At 42.2% G+C, this 19,329-nt stretch overlaps 1 protein-coding gene across 1 annotated transcript in view; it reads right to left on the bottom strand.

Annotated features, from left to right (window-relative positions):
- The window catches only part of SSU72 (SSU72 homolog, RNA polymerase II CTD phosphatase), a 29,183-nt gene extending 13,826 nt beyond the window's left edge, over nt 1-15,357 (bottom strand). The window contains exons 1-2 of the mRNA XM_056330776.1: nt 15,174-15,357; nt 7,927-8,070 (exon numbers count right to left, since the gene is read on the bottom strand). Of these exons, the coding sequence (XP_056186751.1) occupies nt 7,927-8,070; nt 15,174-15,253 (224 nt within the window). The 5' untranslated portion in view covers nt 15,254-15,357. The remainder of the gene's footprint in view (nt 1-7,926; nt 8,071-15,173) is intronic.
- Nucleotides 15,358-19,329: the final 3,972 nt, after the last annotated feature.

Here is a 19,329-nt window from a genome sequence, read left to right as displayed (position 1 = left end):
TCTAAACTATGTTCTGTAACTTAAGCTGTTGGCTTTGCTGCAAGTTTCTAGATGCTTTAGTGAAGGTAGTAAATAAAGTAAAGGATGTTTTAGTAAAGGTTTAGTAAAGAAGCTATGATTTCACGAGATACAATTAGACAGAGATACTTGGAACTTTAGTAAGAACTAATGTGGAAACAAGAGACTGCTAACTTTGCCTAAATGGAAATAGATGTGATTTATACCTAAAAGCTCTACCATTTTAAAAGGTGACAGACATGACACTAATACTCCATATGCAGAGTTTAAGTAGAAAATGCTTCAAGATAAAATGCTCTGGGGGGAAAAAAAAAAAAACCAAAGGACAAGGAGTAATGTGTATTTGCAAACTGCATGGAAATATGCCTTCAGTCACTATCCTGATGATGGAAATTGTTTTAGAAGCAATACAAGGGAGGGAACAAAAAAAAAAAAGTATAAACATCCCTTACATTGGCACAGAAGTTGTTTTGTGTTAAACTGAGGTAACCCCTTCAAGGCAAGAAACAGCAGTTCACTGTCACTTCCCTCCCCTCATTTAAGTCCAGGATGAAGTTTCCAAATTGGGATCAAACAGAGCTAGCTCATTTTTATGCTGTGGACTGCTTTTAAGTTTTATCAACTACAGATTAGAAGAGGACCAAGCAGCATTTAAGCCAACGCCTGAGAGCAGAAGCAGCCACATTTTTTACTTACCCTTATATAAAGCCCCTTACAAAGATGACAATCTACAAACAAAGAAAACCCATGCCAAGAAGTCAGCTGTCCAAAGAGCAAACAATATGAACGTCTTGCTGCATTTACTGCCAATGCTGCTTCCGAAAGCTCCTTTGGTGGTATCACAAGCAACAAAGGCAATGCCCTGGGATCTGCTTACGCAGCAAAACATATTTAAGCAACGCTAACTGTACACGGTGCACCCAGGAGGCCAGCAGATGGCAGGGACATATTTTGGCTAGACAGTCAAATAGCCTATTTTTAACATCCATTCAAATATGTGAAGTCTTAGATCCAAGCATCACCTTTACTTCCAAGAACGCCCTTTTAAAGACACTTAAAGATTCCAACGTACGTGATCATTCACAGAGTTCATACATTAGGACTAAAACCCAGCTGATGAATCACTCAAATTCTACATGGATTTTACAAGAGTTATCAGCCTCCGACAGGATCCTTTAGTCAGAATTCTTTAGAGCATCTGTTCAGGACCCACCCCAGTGAAGGAAATAAACCTTCCACAGACTACCTAGAAGACAGGCAGGATGGCAGAGGATTTTTATATGCTGAAAAACATTTAGACTGGAGTCCGTCTAAATCTTTCTACCATGTCCCAGAAGTTCAAATACACAGGAAATTCTTAATTAACTTTTTAAAAGAGAATAATTACAAATATTTCCTTTTTAGTGTGAACAAAACTAAGATTAACGAGCCAAACTAAAAAGTACTGAAAACTGCTGCCTTTAGAAGATTTTTAAATCTTCTAAAAAAAATAAATACGAGATTTTGTGAAGTGTTTTGGTTTTAAGATCCTTCATGGAAAAAATGGATTGGAATTCAGCTTATGGCTGGAAGCATACAGATTCACAGAAGTGTGACTGTTCAAATCCAGTTCAAGCACTGCTTTCCATCCTCATCCCTTCCCTCTATTTCTAGGAGTATTAAAGTACTTTGAAAGACATTAAGAAAGAAAACTAGACTTGTGCTGCACTGCCTTCAAAAGAAGTTTTGCCACTGACATGCAGCAGGCCATGATTTCTTTATAGCTTTTTTAGCTTTTGCAATGTCTTCAAAAAAAGAAAAAAAAAAAAAAAGAAGAAAAAACCCAAACCCCCAAACACACCTAAACCATAACATTCCAAAGTGGTTTACAGGGATACAGAAACTGTCCCACTGGCCACTGGAAGCTCAGAACAGAAGCTGACAACTATTTATCAGTTCAGAATCCATGAAGAAAACCAAATGAAAAGATAAATACATGCACAAAGAGCTTACCTGAAGTGGAACTGACTGAGTTACTCCCCAAGACTGAGCTACATGGCCCCCAAAAGCGGGGTGCAGATGCTCTGCAGCTCTCACTAGTCCTCCTGTGTCCCCATGCAGTGGTAACTTTCCCCATCAAGCAACTCAAGGTTGCTTCGTACAGCCTGCAGCAAAGTGGTCCAACATAAATGCTCCATGTGTTAGGGGAGTTCATTGACCCAGAAGTGTCAGGAATTACTACTCAAGTATTATGGATCCTAGAGCCTTGTCACAGGTGGCAGAAGTTTCTGCAGCAAACGAACAACATTCAAAAGAAACTGGGAAAGTGGTTTAGAGCAAGATATTCCTGTCACCACCAACCTTTTCTTCCTAACAGCTTTTCCCCGTCAATGCCTGCATGCTAATCAGCTCAGGCCGTGAATCATCTGGGTATCAGTTATCACATGCCACTTTCTGGAATTTGAAAAACACAACTATGCAGCAAGATCCAAGATACTATTCGATAACGCACCCCCCAAGAAAACAAAAGTCTAAGCCAGACAGAAGGGAAGTCTTATTAATCACACAATTTAAGCCACGTGAAGTACAGAAAAAAATTCTGCTTTATGCCCCAGACGAACTGCATCAGAAGTCAAAATCATACTGTTCCCCAACCTACCACACTAAGAAAATGGAATAAAGCCACTACTTAATAACTGGCTTCTTCACATCAGTTTACTCCAATGTTAAGATATGTTAGAGCAAACTGATTTGCTTAAGAGCAAAAATTCTCAGAACCCAACTATGTGAATCCAGGAATTCTGAACAACTAAGACCAAGGCTGTAACAAACAGATACTACTATCCTTATAATATGCACTACTCCTAACTGGGAAAAGGTGGCAGATGTAATCCTGGACTAGCTGCATACTTACAGAATTTTAGTTTATCAGGAGGTGCGTTAGGATAATTCTTTTCCAGTTTTAGCCCCAGATTTAAAAATATTAGTCTCTTACTGACTCCACACTTTGGACTGAATAGAGAATTACTTCCTATTGCCCCGAGATAGTCTGACCATGGTCCAACAAGCAATTCCACTTCTTGCCTTGAGAAGAACCCAGCGACACACTCCCACTACGATGACTATGCAGGATTCCAGCAGGCAGTTCATCAGTTCTGTAGCTGATGCCAAGGAAATTTGTACTACAGCTGAGAGACACTGCACAAGAAACTGATTCCTTTCTTCCAGTACTGGTGTTAAGGGAGAACAGAGGAAAAAACCTTCTGGAAGAGATGACTATTAATACTCAAATTGTACTGCCCCGTGAAAAGCTCAGTTTGACTGCAAGACAGGAAATTCAGTTTTTCCTGCAAGAAAAACTTAACTGCAGTGATGTCTGACTAAAATTTTAGCACCAAAAGAATTCACCACCACCCTACAGAGAAATTGTTCCTCATAGCCTCATACGTTTCTGGATGCCCTCTCTTCTCAGCTATTCCCAATTCAATTTGTGCTTATTCTTCTTCATGGGCACAGGAGATGCTGTCTCAAGTGGGACTGGAAAGTTTTGGGAAAGGCACAGAATCTTTCTCCTACACAGTTTTACAGCAAAGCCAATTCAGTTCAACAATATACCTCTTCTGGCCCTCCTCATCTTCTGTAGGGAAAAAAAGATTTTAGTTTTGTTCATCTAGACCCTGTGAAGATCTTCTGCATGACAGAACCTGCTTCAGAATCATTTTCCCTCTTCAATTCTGAACAGCTACATTGTCCCCCAAGCCTATGCCTGCTCCAAAGCCACATTTCCCTCTACTGATGTCCCACCGTAATGCATCTTACCAGTTCATAGAGCACATCTTCTTAGGCAGATGGAAGACTAGGGGATAAACCAGGGATAAGTGTCAGCTTTGGGGAGACCATAACGCTACGAATATCTACTGGCAAAGTGGTTTGTATACGGCAGAGGAAACTGGTTCCGCTTGCTCTGAATGTGAAAGGTACTATTAAAAAAAAGCAAACACCAACCAACCAACCCCCATCACTCATCAGCAATAGCACAAGTAGTATCACATGGCCATCCAGCTTAAATAATGGAATTCACAGAGAAAAAACCTGCATCTCAATCACCTAGATAACTTTTTTTTTGACAGAAAGAATCCTGATGTCTGAGTGAGACATACCAAGCCAGTTTTTGCTGAAACATTTTCCTAACTGAAGCACAACTTTAGTAACTTCTTGAGACATATTCTGCTCCCCCTCCCTCCAATTTTGTATCATCACGTACCGATGGAGCTAAAACTGGAATCCTATCTACAGTTAGGCAGCAGGTCAAATTAAAAGAGGAGGTCAAAGTAGTAGGAAACCGAGCAGGAGGCCAAGCTTGCAGAGTAGATACAGGCTGCCTAGAAATCGTGATTAAAACCCCTATATATTGAAATCATCAGGTATCTTCCATCTGAGGGTCACGGATACATCAGTGTTGAGAAAGGGAAAGAAAAAGTCATGGAGTTAACCAATACTGATAAAGAACCCAGGAGATACTGCTGCAGAATTTTGGTCAAATTTCCATTTGAACAGTTCCTACCTCTGGGCATAAAAGCAACTGCTGTTGCAGATTTAAACTGGCATTTAGAGAGTTTCATCCTTGACTAGTTTTTGTGTTCACTTGAAGGCAAGGCTCACCAGTTTTCCTCTAATTTTGTTTCATCTTTAAAGTCACCACTATATAATTAGAACTAAGACCTTAAACCCCTTCAGATAGCTGTAAGGGGCAAGTCTGGTTACAAATGCAAATACAACAACGTGTATCTATACTACGCACACATAGCCCCACAGAAGTACTGAAGACCATGGTCACATAACCTATAATTATTGGCAGAACCCTCTACTTTTGTCCTAGAAACAATACAGTAACGTTTTAAAAAGCAACCAAAAGCCACATTCAGAACAACCTTAAGTGGTTTTGTCATAGCCCTCTATTAGGACTCGGGGAATTTAAATGCTATAGTCTAAAAGTGCTATGGTAGATTTGGGTACTTATTTTATATAAGGTTTAACTACCACATCTTAAACTCACTTTGAAGAACTTCCATTTTAGATATACTGTAACCACCTACTCAAGTAAATCTGTATGCCTGGCTCCGTTAATCCCTTATTCCTGTGCTTCTGAAATTCCAACATATACCTTCAAGGTATGTGAGCTTGTGCTTTCTATTTCACTAATTAACTGCAATGAAGGTGCTCTTAGTCTCTGCATAGTGGGGTTTTGATAGCTCCCCCCCTTTCCACAAGTGAAAAAGAGTTTCAATGGATCTTTTCACTCCAACACATTTTTAACCTTGCTCTGACCAATGTCCAGCACTGCAGCAGCTAATTTCTGTTTGAAACTCCTACTTTCTGAACAGGGGTCATTTACTTGGCTGGCCAGAGAACATTTTAAGTCCCTTACGGCCACAATTCCACTGAGTATCCAGTGTCCGTAGTGCTTGGGATCCCTGTTGGCATACAGAACTGGAGGAAGGACATCACCACTAAGCGAGGAAGTACTGAAGCTGAGCACTCTGATTTCACGTGTCCCACCCCCAGAACATGGGAACAAGCAGACAGTTGTCCCCAAAAATCACCATTTCAAACCACATGGAAAGGCTACAGATGAGAGTCATATCCGCTTAACTGAGGGAAGCAAGGCTCTCCTGGAGAACAGAACAAGCAGCTAAATCGTATGAAGAACTACACTATTGTTTCCCCATACCAATTACACTCCAAAGCCATCAGAAGATCAGGCCCTCCCACCCTTGAGCAGGTAACATTTGCATGATCACCACCCCTATGAAGTAATGCTCACCCAAAAAAATCTCAGCCCCCATAACCCTGGTTCACAAAACCACTACTCCACAGCTCTGACAAGAGTAGGTCTGGTTTTGGTTACTGCAAAAGTCTTTACCCTCAAAACCCATTCCTGGAAAGGGAGTTGCTTTCTGTGCTGACAATCTTTGCCCTGAAAAGCTTAACTTACATTATCTGAGAATCAAAACTGCAAAGATGTACAGGCACTTGTTCTTGCTCTATTTCCCCTGCAACAGCTGTTGTTTAAACTTGCTTTCTTTTATTGTGAGAAAAGGTTTAACTAACACTGCAAATACATTTGGGGAACACAGCAACCACCTCCAGTGTGGAGCAGAACTAAAATGGTAACCCCAAAATATGCTGAAGGGGGGGACAGGACTAGGTAGGCTTTCTGTTGGTTTTATCTTACTGTATCTGCCCTATTCAGTAGAGCAGCAATGAAGAATGCAACAAGGAAATCACAAGTCATTAGTGCTTGTCAAAATTATTTCTCAATTAAAGTAATTTTCTTTTGAAGCAATTCTTTTTCAGTCAAGAGATGGCGTACCTCATTGAGATGGGTTTGCAAGATTTTCCTTTTCTCTACAGGCAGAAGGACAAAAAAACCCCAAACCACCCAGTACATCACACATGTGATTCATTACCTACATTTTGAATTCTTTTCAAAAAGGACCTCTAATTAGATCTTAGGAAGCCAACACCCTTGCAAGGGATACCATTTGTGTGCTATACCATGCAGAAAGGTATTCCAGTGTTTAATCAGTTTTCTCACTGTGCTATATAGCTTCAAATCAAACAGCCCAGCCCTTTTTAATACAAGCCTTTCAATATCCAGTGCAAAAGCAGCTGCCACACTTGGGGTCTTGGGGAGCTCAAATTTACTATGCGTGGTCAGCAAACAAAGAATTTGCTGAGTACTAGTAAGCCATAGTAAAATCTGTGCTACCAAACAACTGTAGTGCCATCTTTCAAGAAGTTAAGAGTTCGCCAGCTCCCTGGGTAAGAGCTTAAGCTAGTTTCTACCATGTTCTGTTTTCTAGTCTCTGACAACCTGTTTAGTCTTACTGCATTTTTTTCAAACAGATGCAAGAAAACTGGGCTGTTTGAGTACAATTAAGACATTTAAACCATGTTAACATTCCTGTTGGATTTTCAGATGGCCACTCCCAAGATTTTAGGAAAAACCTGCACTAGAAAGTGCAGAGACTGCTCTATTACATCACCAAGATTAATTTCTGCAGTACTTCATTCTAAAGGGCTCTCCATCCTTTAAGCAGAAATTCAGCACACATTGAATCCCTTATTTAGGGTAAGTTCCCTCGCTCATATTTAACATTAATTTTTTTAAAAAAATAGCAGGTGCCTTGCTGAAAAAAGAATATCTAGGCTGAGTGCCCCAATTTTGTAGGATTGTGGGTTTTCTTAAAAAAATAAATGATAAATTCACTTTAAATATAGATGCTCTAAAATCATGCCATTCGACATTAGTCATGGTTTTAAGTAGTGTGCATAACCTTCATCACCTCTGCTCTTCAGGCTGAAGTATGTTACTGGGCTCTCCTATGTTCATTTGTTATACTATTGGATTTTTATTTTTTTTTCCGTGCACAGATTTTGCAAAACATGTATCGAGAAACTCTCAGTGAGAAGGGTGAGCTCTTTAATGAAAGGTAGCCTCTCTCCCACAGAAAGTATACTGTAAACCTTACCTGTCAGTTTGTCTGAGCTAAATACAACATTAATGTCGATGTAGTCGCTCTTCACATATCCGTTATTGGGACAGTCTTTGCACTGAGAAAATACGATCCACAGTGCAGTGGAGGTAATGGACAATCTGCGATAGTATTAATGTGCTTTCATTCAAGAGCTAAACATGTTAACACACTACAAGAGAGCATTTTGAATGCGTGCATTGTAACTCAATAGCAATTTACAAGGGAGCATTAGAGGCCTGTTGTAAAAAAAACTCCTATAGACTTAAAACACTCTAAGACCGCCAGTCAAGCAACTATATATTCCTAATGCATAATGCCAAATCATGAATTACACCTTTCAAGGATGAACCATATTGGATTTTTTAAAAAGGCCATGCCACAGGGATACAGTTCTTTGTCTTTCCTAAGCAGGTCATTGTACATCTGATCATATGTTGTTTTGAAATCATAAACATTCGGCTTGTCCGGTGCTGGTCCTGGCAGTTTCACATGAGTCCCTGTTCCAAAGGATCGGACACTGAATCCTCGTTTGCTGAAAGACAGAGGGGAAGGGGGGAAGGGGAAAGCAATTAGATTGATGGACTTTAAACATCAAAATGCTGAAGAACACATACTGAATTTTGAAAACAACTCTTAGCAATCAGCCAAATCGCAACCACAGTTGGGCAACTCTTACCAACTAAACCGCCAAGCATACCCAGCATACATACTTCCTTGCAGTTACAATCAAAACACACACGATTTCTAAAGAAGCACCTATATTCTATATGAATTTTACTTAGAATTATGGTACACAGTATTTTGGATATTTCTTTTGAGCTTTCAGACATCTTGGATTTGCAACACTCCCACGTTCTGTATTTACTCTTAGACAATATAGTATAGGCAAAGATGGTTTTGTCTTGAGATAAGTAAGTAAGAACACCAACTAATCAATTCTTATGTGTTCTGCTAAAGTTGCTCAGCTAGCTACACTACTCCCCTCGCTGTATTGCCAAAACTACCTCTAGTGTAGTTTAATTAGCCTAGTACAAACATTTGTGTGCCTGGCACTTCTCAAATGGACTGAAAAACATATTGTGTAATTACCTTTACAGAAGTGGGGCAGATAATTCTGCCTTACTTTTTACCCTAAGACTCTTGGGTAAGCTAAGGTTAGCTTCATTCCATTCTCATGAACAACTACTTGTTTAATAATACTAATTACAAAAAAAAAAAAAAGCAGGAACCTGCTTGTCTTTAGGGGTAATGCCAAAACATTCCGATTAACCTAAATACACCTACTTGAACTACAGCAAATTCTTCATTAATATTAAGAAACATTACAATATATTTGTTGAATAACAGGGCCAAAAAGAGTTTGTTTTCTCATAGTGTAATGGACAAAGTTACATGGTAAAATATTGTCGTTGTTGTCCAGAATGTTGAAACTTTTGGCTTTAAAGTGACAATCTGATTTCTGAAATGGGTCAAGACCATGGATGGCTTAATCTCTTTCTTTTTTTTTTTTTTTTTTTAAGAACTTACTTTCAGCTCCAATGATTTAGCAGACTGAATAAACAATGTTAAAACAAAAAGCAAGCAAACAACCCAATGCCTGCTACCTCCTGCCCCAAAAATAAAAGCTGTAGAGCCTGCTTCTGAGACTGGGAACCAGCGCAATAGTTACATCTTGACTGCATGGTCTTCGCATACAAGACAGCAAGGAAATTGAGTGAAGACACCAATTCAAACTGCATGTTTGCCTTCAAATGGTATCTTTTAAGTGATCCAAAAAGCTTCTACAAAGACACTAACTGTGATCAAACTTTGCCCCAAGCTCCAAAACTGCTATGCAGCTATCAATAGTGTCATTTCCTTTAATTCATCCTATCGGAACATAGCCCCTCCTTCCTCTTCTTCTTGCTTCATTACACTTTTTCTTTCAGCAACTATTTATAGGTTCCTATTTCTGTAAACAGACAGGATACATGATGATTTTTTGCTTCTTTCTGCAGGACTAACGACTGAAAATGGATACAAGTGGAAAAAAGTGCAATTCTTCCCCCCTCCCAGCCCTCCATCACACTAACAGTGACTCATAACTGCACCAGTTACATTTAGTTTATTTTCCCTGCAATACTTCCAGACCCAAGACTTTATTCTACTGCTTCTACTGGACATGAAGAGAGTCATAACACATGTAGAAGAAATTGCAGTGCTAAAAATATTCATGTTTCAAACTGATCTTCTTCCAGGTGTCTCATCTTTCTTCTTTTCTTTCTATATCTACTGCTTGAAGCTATTTTTTCTAAGAATTTTCATAGCAACTGAAAAATAGCAGACTTTGGCACCTTGCACTTTCTGTCTTCTTTCCTTTTCTCCCGCATTACCACAGTGACATTATGATGGAAAATTATTTTCTTCTATGCTTTCCTCCTATTTAATTTTTCCTTTAATATTATTCTTTGAAATAGGTCAACTCAGTCACACACATTAAGAAGCCCATCTCCAGCTGTCATAAGTGTCCTTGAAGACTGCATGATCTCATATAAAGCAAAACAGAAATCTTCAAATGAAGTTCCACACATCAAAAATTTCTGCCTCTGGTGCATCTGACCCACTGAAAATTACTTCCTTGAATAGCCAGAATATGCATTTCTCGCGAGGAATTTCATGCTCTGACACCAGCAGTTGCCAGGGTACAGCTCTTACACTATTCATGCACCAGGTGTACTGTTATGGAATAGTCTGAAAATGTTTTAACACATTTCTTGCAACAGTTGGGGGGTGGGTGAGAGGGAAGAATGCTTGCACAGAGCCATTATTCAACAGAGCCTGTTTTTATTAAGTAGCTGGACAGATCTAGTTTAGTGAGTCACCAAGTATCAGTTGTAATATGGCACAGCCTTTTAAAAATTAACATCTTCTACAAGACAATGCATATCTAATATCTATTCTTGGCCTAATAAAACTACCCAGAAGGTGGAAAATAACGAGCTTCAACTTCACCACGAACAGTGAAGGATAAGATACACTAGTGTGCTACCCTAGTGCTGACTTTTGAAAACGTGAAGCTTAAACATTAACAGACTTGTAAATGCTGTGAAATTTCAGGAAGCTGTTTCTGTTAATACTATTAGGACCAATATATGTAAATTACCAATACACTAAGTACAAATTTTAGCCAGTATGCCCACCTCAATTTCAAAGCTCATTACAATGAGATCACATGCACTACTCAGGTGCTCATGAGTGTACAGACTTCACTGAAGAACCTGAAAGCAGCTGTTGTATTTTCTTCCAAAGAATCTCAGAGCTCTTTGCTTACACCACTCCTCATCTGGGACACAACTGCTGCTGAAAGCCAAGATCAACATGTGACTACACTAGCAAAGCACTAACACATGACAAAGTTGTTACCACTCAGTTTTAGGCACCGAGAGGAGAAATAACATTAATCCCTACAGACTGAGACATGAACTTCCATCCACACGTTTCTTCTATCTCATTATTTTAGGATCTCATACATTACATGCTTATTACATTAAGGTATTTTTCAGTTTACTGTAAGGTCATAACAGTACAGCTTCTCTTCTTACAATGGCCAATAATAAGTATTACTAAGCATTAAAGCAAACGCAATAAATCCTGCAGTCCACTGCAGCTGGTAAAAATTTTCAGGGGTTAAATCACTGATTTTAATGCACCCCTTCCACAACATGTAGCAGAAAAACAACTAGCAACAGTGCCCTCCTTGTAGACTACTTCAAAAATATCTTATGCCATTCAACCAATATTAAAAAAAAAACATAAACCACTAAAAACAACACAGCCCCACAAAAAACTCCCAGTATTAAACAGCAGGAACACAAGCATTCTTAAGTAATTTTGATTAGGAAATCTTCAAAACATTACCATCTTGTTGCAATTTGCATTATCATTGATAAGCTGTCAAATGAAAGTACTTTCACATAAAAATGTTAAAACATCTCCTCCTTCTTAAGGGCTTATTAATACAATTTAAAATTTCTTAAATTAAGCAATATGAATTGCAATACCTCACTGCATTTAGCTGCTGACAGATAATGCCAGCAGAGAAGCTGTCACTAGCAACTTACATAAACTGCAAGGATGCAACTAAGTTCTCTTACATGGTCAACACTGAATGACAAATCATTGCATCAAGAAGAAATTTAAGTTTCAGCTACTAGAGTTTCAATATTCAAATCTGTTTACTGCCACTAGGGTATCTCATATTCACACTCCCAATGTCTTAGCACAGGTAGGTAGCTTCCTAAAGCAAAGAAACATATATGTAGCAGAAGTGTGTATCAGTATCCTACAAGTTTTCGTTACGAGTAGTAATACAGACCTTGAACTTAGGAGGCTGACACAGGATATCTATACCTTAAGAGCCTGAAAATACAAGGTCACCAGAGCACCGCCTATATACACTGGGAGAGTTTGAAACTAACTTTCTTTGAAAGGCCACCAGCATTCTACCAAATAAGTATACGCAACTGGAAATGTTGAAGTTGCTCTATAATCAAGTTTGCTCACATGAACTGTTACCCTTCCTCTTCTACCTTTGAAGGAGAACCACAGCCCAAGTCTGCATATCCTATACACATTGTATTTGTAGAAGCAAGAAACATAGGATGAGTAAGATCTGACTTAAGGACTGGTTACAGACATCCAGTTTGACAGCTTTTAAGGAAACATGTCTTCCTGCATAGTCCTAAATGCTTTTCCTCTTTTCCCTTTGCTTCAATGTTTCAACATAGTCCCCTGTTCATGGTAAACTATTCTACCGACAAACTTCAAAAGAGCTTCAGTCTGAATTCTGTTGGAAGATTAGAACAAAATATTTAAAATCTGGTTAATTAGAAAAATATGTAAACACACTGCAAAACAAACAGACACTGTGCTGAACCAACACCAGAAACTGGTAGACTGATTGTTCAAATTATGAAAAAGATATAATGTATATATTTGTTTTCCAGAGGCACAAGTGGCAGACACCACAGAGATACCAAGTACAGTAAGGATGAATGAAAAATTCAGGATGGCAAGCGACACTCATTGCAAACCCTGCTGGAATGAACCACTGCAACTTAAAAGGACAAAAAGTTTAAAGTGTCCAAGAAGAGGTTAACTCTTATTGTCTGGCACGTTAAGTTTAAAGAAATAAAGAATGAAAAATAAACCCAAGCAAACACACGTCACCCCCCAAACTGCTGAAGTGTGCGAAGTAGTATGTATTAGTTTTGCTTTTCTGAATCCAAAAGAAAGAGAACACCAGGATGTTATGAAATGTAAGTACATTAAGACGTTAAATCAAGTCTGTTTAAACCACTTGATAATTTCATGCATTAAAAAGGAGAAAGTACTAAGAAGAAACATAAAAGCAAGAAGTGATGGACTGCAGGTACTTCCAACCAAAGCCTACCAGGTAAATTGAACATTTCACCTACATGTTGTATGTAGAGGGCTCTATGTTTTATAAATGCATCAGAAGTTAGAATTCAGACATTTCTGCAAGATTGTTTCTGCTTTAAAAAGAAGTAGCATACAATTAAGTTTTAGTAGGCACTAGGGAGGCCTAACATTTGGACAGTAAAATAAGCCTGTCTTACTGATAGGTATTTCTCTCTATAAATTTATATTTATATAAATAAGCACATATAAGTAAGCACAGTTACTGACAGAAATGCTACGTGAATAATTTGGCTTAATTAAAACCTGTAATTCATTAAAATACTGAATAGACTAGAGAAGTTAATTCTGAAACCTGACTTACAGCATTACAAAAATCTGAAAGACTCATCAAGACAAAGGCTTGAACAAAAAAAATTTGTATACATTTCCCAGCATAAATACCTTCAAAAAAAGCCTATATAAAATACTTATGCAAGATCTTAGGCTACACATCACAAAGCACTGTTTATGAATGTTCAGTAAGATGCTCAACATTGAAGGCTGGGCTCCAGATTTTGTTTTCAAACAGTAACCTGCAGTTCTATAGATTCTAGATCTTCAAAGTCTTGTAATCTGTTTAACATGATACCTTAAAGTTTCATAATACCTCAATTTCTTCCTAACTCATCTTCCTCTTTTAATCAGGCATTCTTTCAAACTGCAGTGCAACATACAGCAAGGCACTACCCAGAATTGGTAAAGCAGACTGGCTTTAAGCCAATGCAGGCATTTTCCTGAAGTTTACTGGCAAATGACCATTCTCATTGCAAGGGCTAGTTATTTCTTTAGAACAGCATCAGCATAAATGGCAAAATAGAGATTAGTTTCTATCATTGCTGATGTCGCTGAAAATAAACACTTTCCAAATACATACTTTTTGTTAATTTTTTTAATTAAAAACTTAAGGGAGAACAGACTTTCAAAAAAACGTTTCCCTGTCACATTTGCCAGAAGAACATCAGTCACACCGGAAGTGATTTACTTCTGCAAAAACAGAGAGGAAGAAAAAAGGCTAGACATTAGAAGTAAATTTTACTTTGTCCTCGGAACTCAGGTTTCGATTCAAACTCAGGTACCAACAGAAAAATAACAGAATAGCATCCTTGGCCCCCAAGCAGCCCTTGGTAAATTGTGTTTACACGGAACTGCCACAGGTAAGATCTAATGCCAAGTTTAAGCATTAACAGCATCATATGCTGCTTGCAGTAAGATGGCTGCCGGACCCCAGATGCTTCTATTATTTATTCCTTTCAAGGCTGCTGGTTTTATTTAACTGTAGCACACAATCTACACGTAGTTGTTTGGCTTACTATGCTAGCAATATGTGTCTTTTAATGTGAAAGTTACTTTGCATAACATTAACAAAAAAACCAAACAAACAAACAAACAGGAGGAAACATTTATCATGTTCTTGCAGCAGACAGGGAAGATTTAGGAACATGATTTCAGGCAGATCAGGTCTCTCCTGTCCATCAGTCTGTCCCCAGTCTCCCATCTCCCCTTCTGAACTCTGCCAGGCTGAAAATACTTGCAGTGCTAAACAGATGAACCCTGATAATCTCAAAGACGTTTAACATTCTGAATCAAACACTTCGTCCAGTTTCCCAGCAATAGGAAAAGGCTCCCTTCAGTGCATAAAGCAGTTCCAGTCTTCAGATGCATTTAAGGGGAAGAATAAAAAAAAACAACAAACACACCAACCGGGGGTGCGGGGAGGGGGGTTGGGGGTGGGTAGGAAGGGGCATTTAAGCTTCCAGATGCCGACACACGGGACCCCTTCTGTGCCTGTCGAATTCACCAGCTCGTGTTTTGCAGCACTGGATCCGGCGGTCCGCCAGCGACGGTGCTGCAGACCCCGCTGCACCGGCCCCTCCGGCGGAGCCCGCATGGAGCAGGGCCCGAGGCAGACCGGCTACGAGCAGGACGGAGCCCCCAAGCCCGTGGGCCCCGCAGGGCCAGGCGCCGGCCCCGAGCACGGCCCCGGCCCGCAGCCGCGCCCCGGCAGCCCAGCCGAGGCCAGCCCCAGGGCAGGCAGGGCAGCCAGCGGCCGCGCTGCAGCGCCCAGGGAAGCGGCCCCGCCAGGGCCCAGGGCCCCTCCGCGGGCCCGGCAGCGTCGGGCCAGGCCGCGCCGCCGGCGGCTGGAGGAAGGGAGAGGGTCGGGCAGGCCCTGGTTACCTGAGGATGTTGTGCGCCTCCATGCTGCGGTTCTGGTTGCTGGAGCACACCACGGCCACGCGGAGCGGCGAGGAAGGCATGGCGGCGCAGGGAAGAGCCCAGCTCCCTCCCCGCGGCTCCCAAACCCTCTCGGCCCCGGCCGCGGCTCGCACAAAATGGCGGCGGGAGCCCGGCGGCGGGCGGTGCCGGGACGTGTCACCAGGGCCGCGCCGCCCCGCCGCGGCCAACCGCGGAGCGGCCGTCAGGGGGCGGGGGCCGCCGCCTACCATCGGCGGAGAGGCGGGGCGGCGGCGGCGGCTGGGGAGAGGCCGGGCCCCGGCGTGGAGCCGCCCCGGCCCGCTGCCGCCCCGCGGAACCGGCTGGGCGGGGCCCGCCCCGGGCCTCGGGGTCGCAGCCCAGCCGCTGCCAGGCCCCGGCTTACTCCCGGCAAACGCCGCTTCCCGCGGGCAGCGCCGGCCAACCGGCGGCGGCCGCGACCCGCAGGCGCTCCAGCGCTTACAAAAGGAAACGGGTCGTTTAGCAGGGACGCGTGACCCCGGCGGATCGCTTGGGCTGTTAAACTAAAAACTAACTTGTCAGCTGTTTACAGGGAGAGAATAGCCGCGGGACGGGTCGCAGGGGCTCCGCGGCCATGGGGAGCCCAGCTCGGCACCGTTTGTTTCCTCCCACCCAACAGCGTTACCCAGTTTTCTAAAGCGAGTGGCTGGAAACAGCACTGTGCAAATGGTCTGTCTCTGACCCAGCTTCTGATTTCCTACAGGACAGCCTGCTATTAGCACGCAACATCCTATTCCTGAAGGACAAAACTGTGTCCTGATGGGCCGTTCAGCCCCGGGTGCGGTTCCAATGTGGGGGGCAACTGTGAGGCCGGGAAAGGTGCTTGAATGAAACTGCCTGAGGGTTAGTGCAAAATAGGGAGTAGGTGTGAGAAAAGGTCCAAGTGTTGCTGTTAATCACATTAAATGCTGTGGATTTGTACTACTCTACAGTAAACAAGGACAGGTGTGCAATATTTTACTAGGGAAACACTCACGCCGCTCATGTAAATTAAACATAGGGGTGTAGAAAATGTCTGATGACATACCTATCTGGGCTAGCACTTTCACAACTAACCTTGGCCTTGCACCGTTACCGCATCAGCAAGGGGCTCTTTCAGGGTCGAATACAACAGCTAAAAGATCCCAGCAGAGACAACAGCAGCTTCTCTACTTGGTACCTCTGCAGCTCTGAAGTCTCTCACGCACACGTATGCGTGTGCTATTAGGTTTCATCTACATGTGCTAAACAGAGAGAGAGAAATGTAATAATTTGCCGTGACCACAACAAGTGATACATTCTGACAGCCTCCAGCTCCGTGTCCCCTAACTTAGCTGCTAGACAACCCTGCCTCATTTAATATACAGGCATTTTTCCAACAGCCAGAAAGAAACTACTCCAAATTTACAATGTCAGGTCTTGGGTCTTCCCATCTTCTTCCCAGATATGCCCTGTTTCCATATTTCACACCCATACAACTCCCCTTTGCCCGGCAATGTAAGCCAGCACACTCCATGGCTTTGTTTCCAGGAGAACGCGACGCCAGCGGCCGCTTTTCCCCTGGGAGGCAGAGTCCTCTGGCTCGCTTCCCCGCCCGGCACCAGGTGGCAGCCAAACGCTGCAGTGGGGCCGCTGAGCGCGGCAGGGCCGCAAGGCCGGAGGAGCACGCGTGGCCGGAGAGCTCAACCACCCCAAGAAGTACGTTGGGTCCCACACCCCGGATCAACCCCATCTCCTCGCCCGTGCCCAGAACACGCTGTGCTGAGGACTCTCCAGTGAAGATGAGGCAGATACATGCTTGCTGCTACACCTAATCACGGATTCTGCATTTCCAGAGTAAGCTCTCACGCTTTTTCTGAAAACTGTTCAAATAAGAATGACCCAAACGAGGAGATACTGATGTACCCACTGACTGGTAAAATGCTGACTGATTTCAAAATCGTTTTGCTTGCATACAGGCCAAAATGATCACAGAACTCCTTGTTCAGCCCAGACCAATTCCATTTTTCACTGAGGCTTTTGTCATACTTTCCCCTTTCCATACGATTGTGCTTTCCCACCTTGGTTTAATTGCACTATTTCAGCTGACTCCAGTGCTCTTCAGTTCTTGAGAAATGAGACAGCCAGGAGAGATGAGAAACCAAGGCTTCAGCAGGATGTAGAGGTTTCCTCCTTCCTTCCAGAACAGGTCCTTTCGGAGCAGTGAGAGGACATTAGCAGACTGGTGAGGTGGAAGCTTCTCTCTTGGAGGACGTTTTTGCTGTCAGAGCAGAATACAAAGGAAACCATGTCCAATTTGAATGTGCACAGATGCCAAGAACAAAAGTTGTCTGTTAAAATTCAACACCATGACAACGGCCACATGCTCTAAGCATAAGTCTGGTCCATCTCATCACAGGTCCTACCCTAGCAGTTCCAGGGCTGAAAGCAGAGCTGAGAAGCTGTTCGGTGCCATTATGATTAACATAATTAGAGGGAAGTGAATAGTGGTAACAAGAGGGATTGCGTTAAGCAGACATCTGCTTCCCAGCTCCTGACAATTCTAGATTGCTGAAAGTGAAAGAACACTCCTTACTAAAAATCTCCCACTGATGCTACTTCCTGCTGGATGTGGTTGCGTAGGCCCCGAGTTGCACCACAGCCAGGTTAAATGCTTGGAAATTACTTTTTGTCATAGCCCTCCAGCTCTACTTGTCTGCTCGCAGACAGCTAGAATGAATTTCTTATCAACTGCCTACTATGAACTGTGATCTGAGAGCAACTCTGACAAAATCAATTTGATATGAAAATGGGTGCAAGTTAAATGGATCCATCAAGATGCTAAGCGTTCCCTGCCAAGGGAACAAGCATCTTACTTTCTTGCTGAATTCAGCATTGCCGTTGGACAGTGCGTATCTTACAGGATGGGGTCTTAAAACATACTTAGGAAACCTGGAACTACATTAAAATGGTGACTGGGCCTCATCGTCTTTCTACATCGCACTGAATACAAGATGAAACAACTTTTGGAAGAAGGGTTTGCCGGAGTCAAGAAGACGCTCAATGAGTTAAGCATCTTGCTCAACTTTATTAGTTTCTAACACTACTTATATAGAACCGATACACATGCGTATTCGTAAAGCAGAAATATAATTGGTTAGCAGTCTCTAAACACGCGCGGTTCTCACACCCCTAATTGTCATGACTAAAATAAGCATTCTATCCATGTAGCCAATTGTGTTGCTGTGCTTCAGCCTTGTAGTTTGTTACTCCCTATTTTCCCATACCAGTCCCTATCTTTCTTGGCCCTGCACCTGCTTTCCCAGCAGCTGTATCTTGTTACAGCCACGGCCTGTTGGCACAACATAATTACTCAGTCTCAGGATTCAAGAACAGCTCAAGGCTACCTTTCTTGTTATCTTCAGCACAGCAACTTCACTACAATTCTGATTACAGGCCTATTCTAATACCAGGCCTGGAATGTGCAGATCTTCAGAGATTCTAAGGTCATGCTTCTGCCGCCATTCTTCTACAACAACCAGTGGTGTAATTAAAGACTTTTTGATTATCATATGGGAACAGCTGTCTAGGTCCCCAGTCTGTTCTTAAGATAGTTGCTTATGTCGTCACTCCACACAGAAACTCCAAGAGCTCTGGCCACGAAGTTGGATCAGTTTCCCCCTAGCTCTGGGATGGATCCTGTCAGACATGCACAGCTCACGGGTGGGGAAGGCATTAAAGGCTTAGCTTCATCAATACCAGGTTGCAGCTGGCGTGGCCTCTGGGGTTCCCCTTTTTGTGTCACTGCACAATATCAGGAAGGGAAAGATTTTATTATTCTGTAAGGAAGCTTCGCTCTTCAGGGGGATGCTCATTTTAAGTGCTTAACTTCAGGTATTCTGAATTCTCCCCTCACAAAAAATTTCCTCTGACCACCATGTTGTACGGAACTTTTGCATCTAACTGCGATCTTCTGAATCATCACCCAAATTAGATTCCAAAAGCAGCTTAAGACAGGTGGTACATCTACTGCTACGGCTGCCTAGGGGCAGAGCACCACACACACTAGCCCTCTTCTTCCTCTCCTGCATCAGACATACCCTTTGAGCTTAAAAGTGCTATCTCAGACCTGTCTGGAGCC

The sequence above is a fragment of the Falco biarmicus genome, chromosome 3 (assembly GCF_023638135.1).
Source record: "Falco biarmicus isolate bFalBia1 chromosome 3, bFalBia1.pri, whole genome shotgun sequence".
NCBI lineage: Eukaryota > Metazoa > Chordata > Aves > Falconiformes > Falconidae > Falco > Falco biarmicus.
Note: the sequence above shows the minus strand (reverse complement) of the source record. Positions and strands in the feature narration are given on the sequence as shown.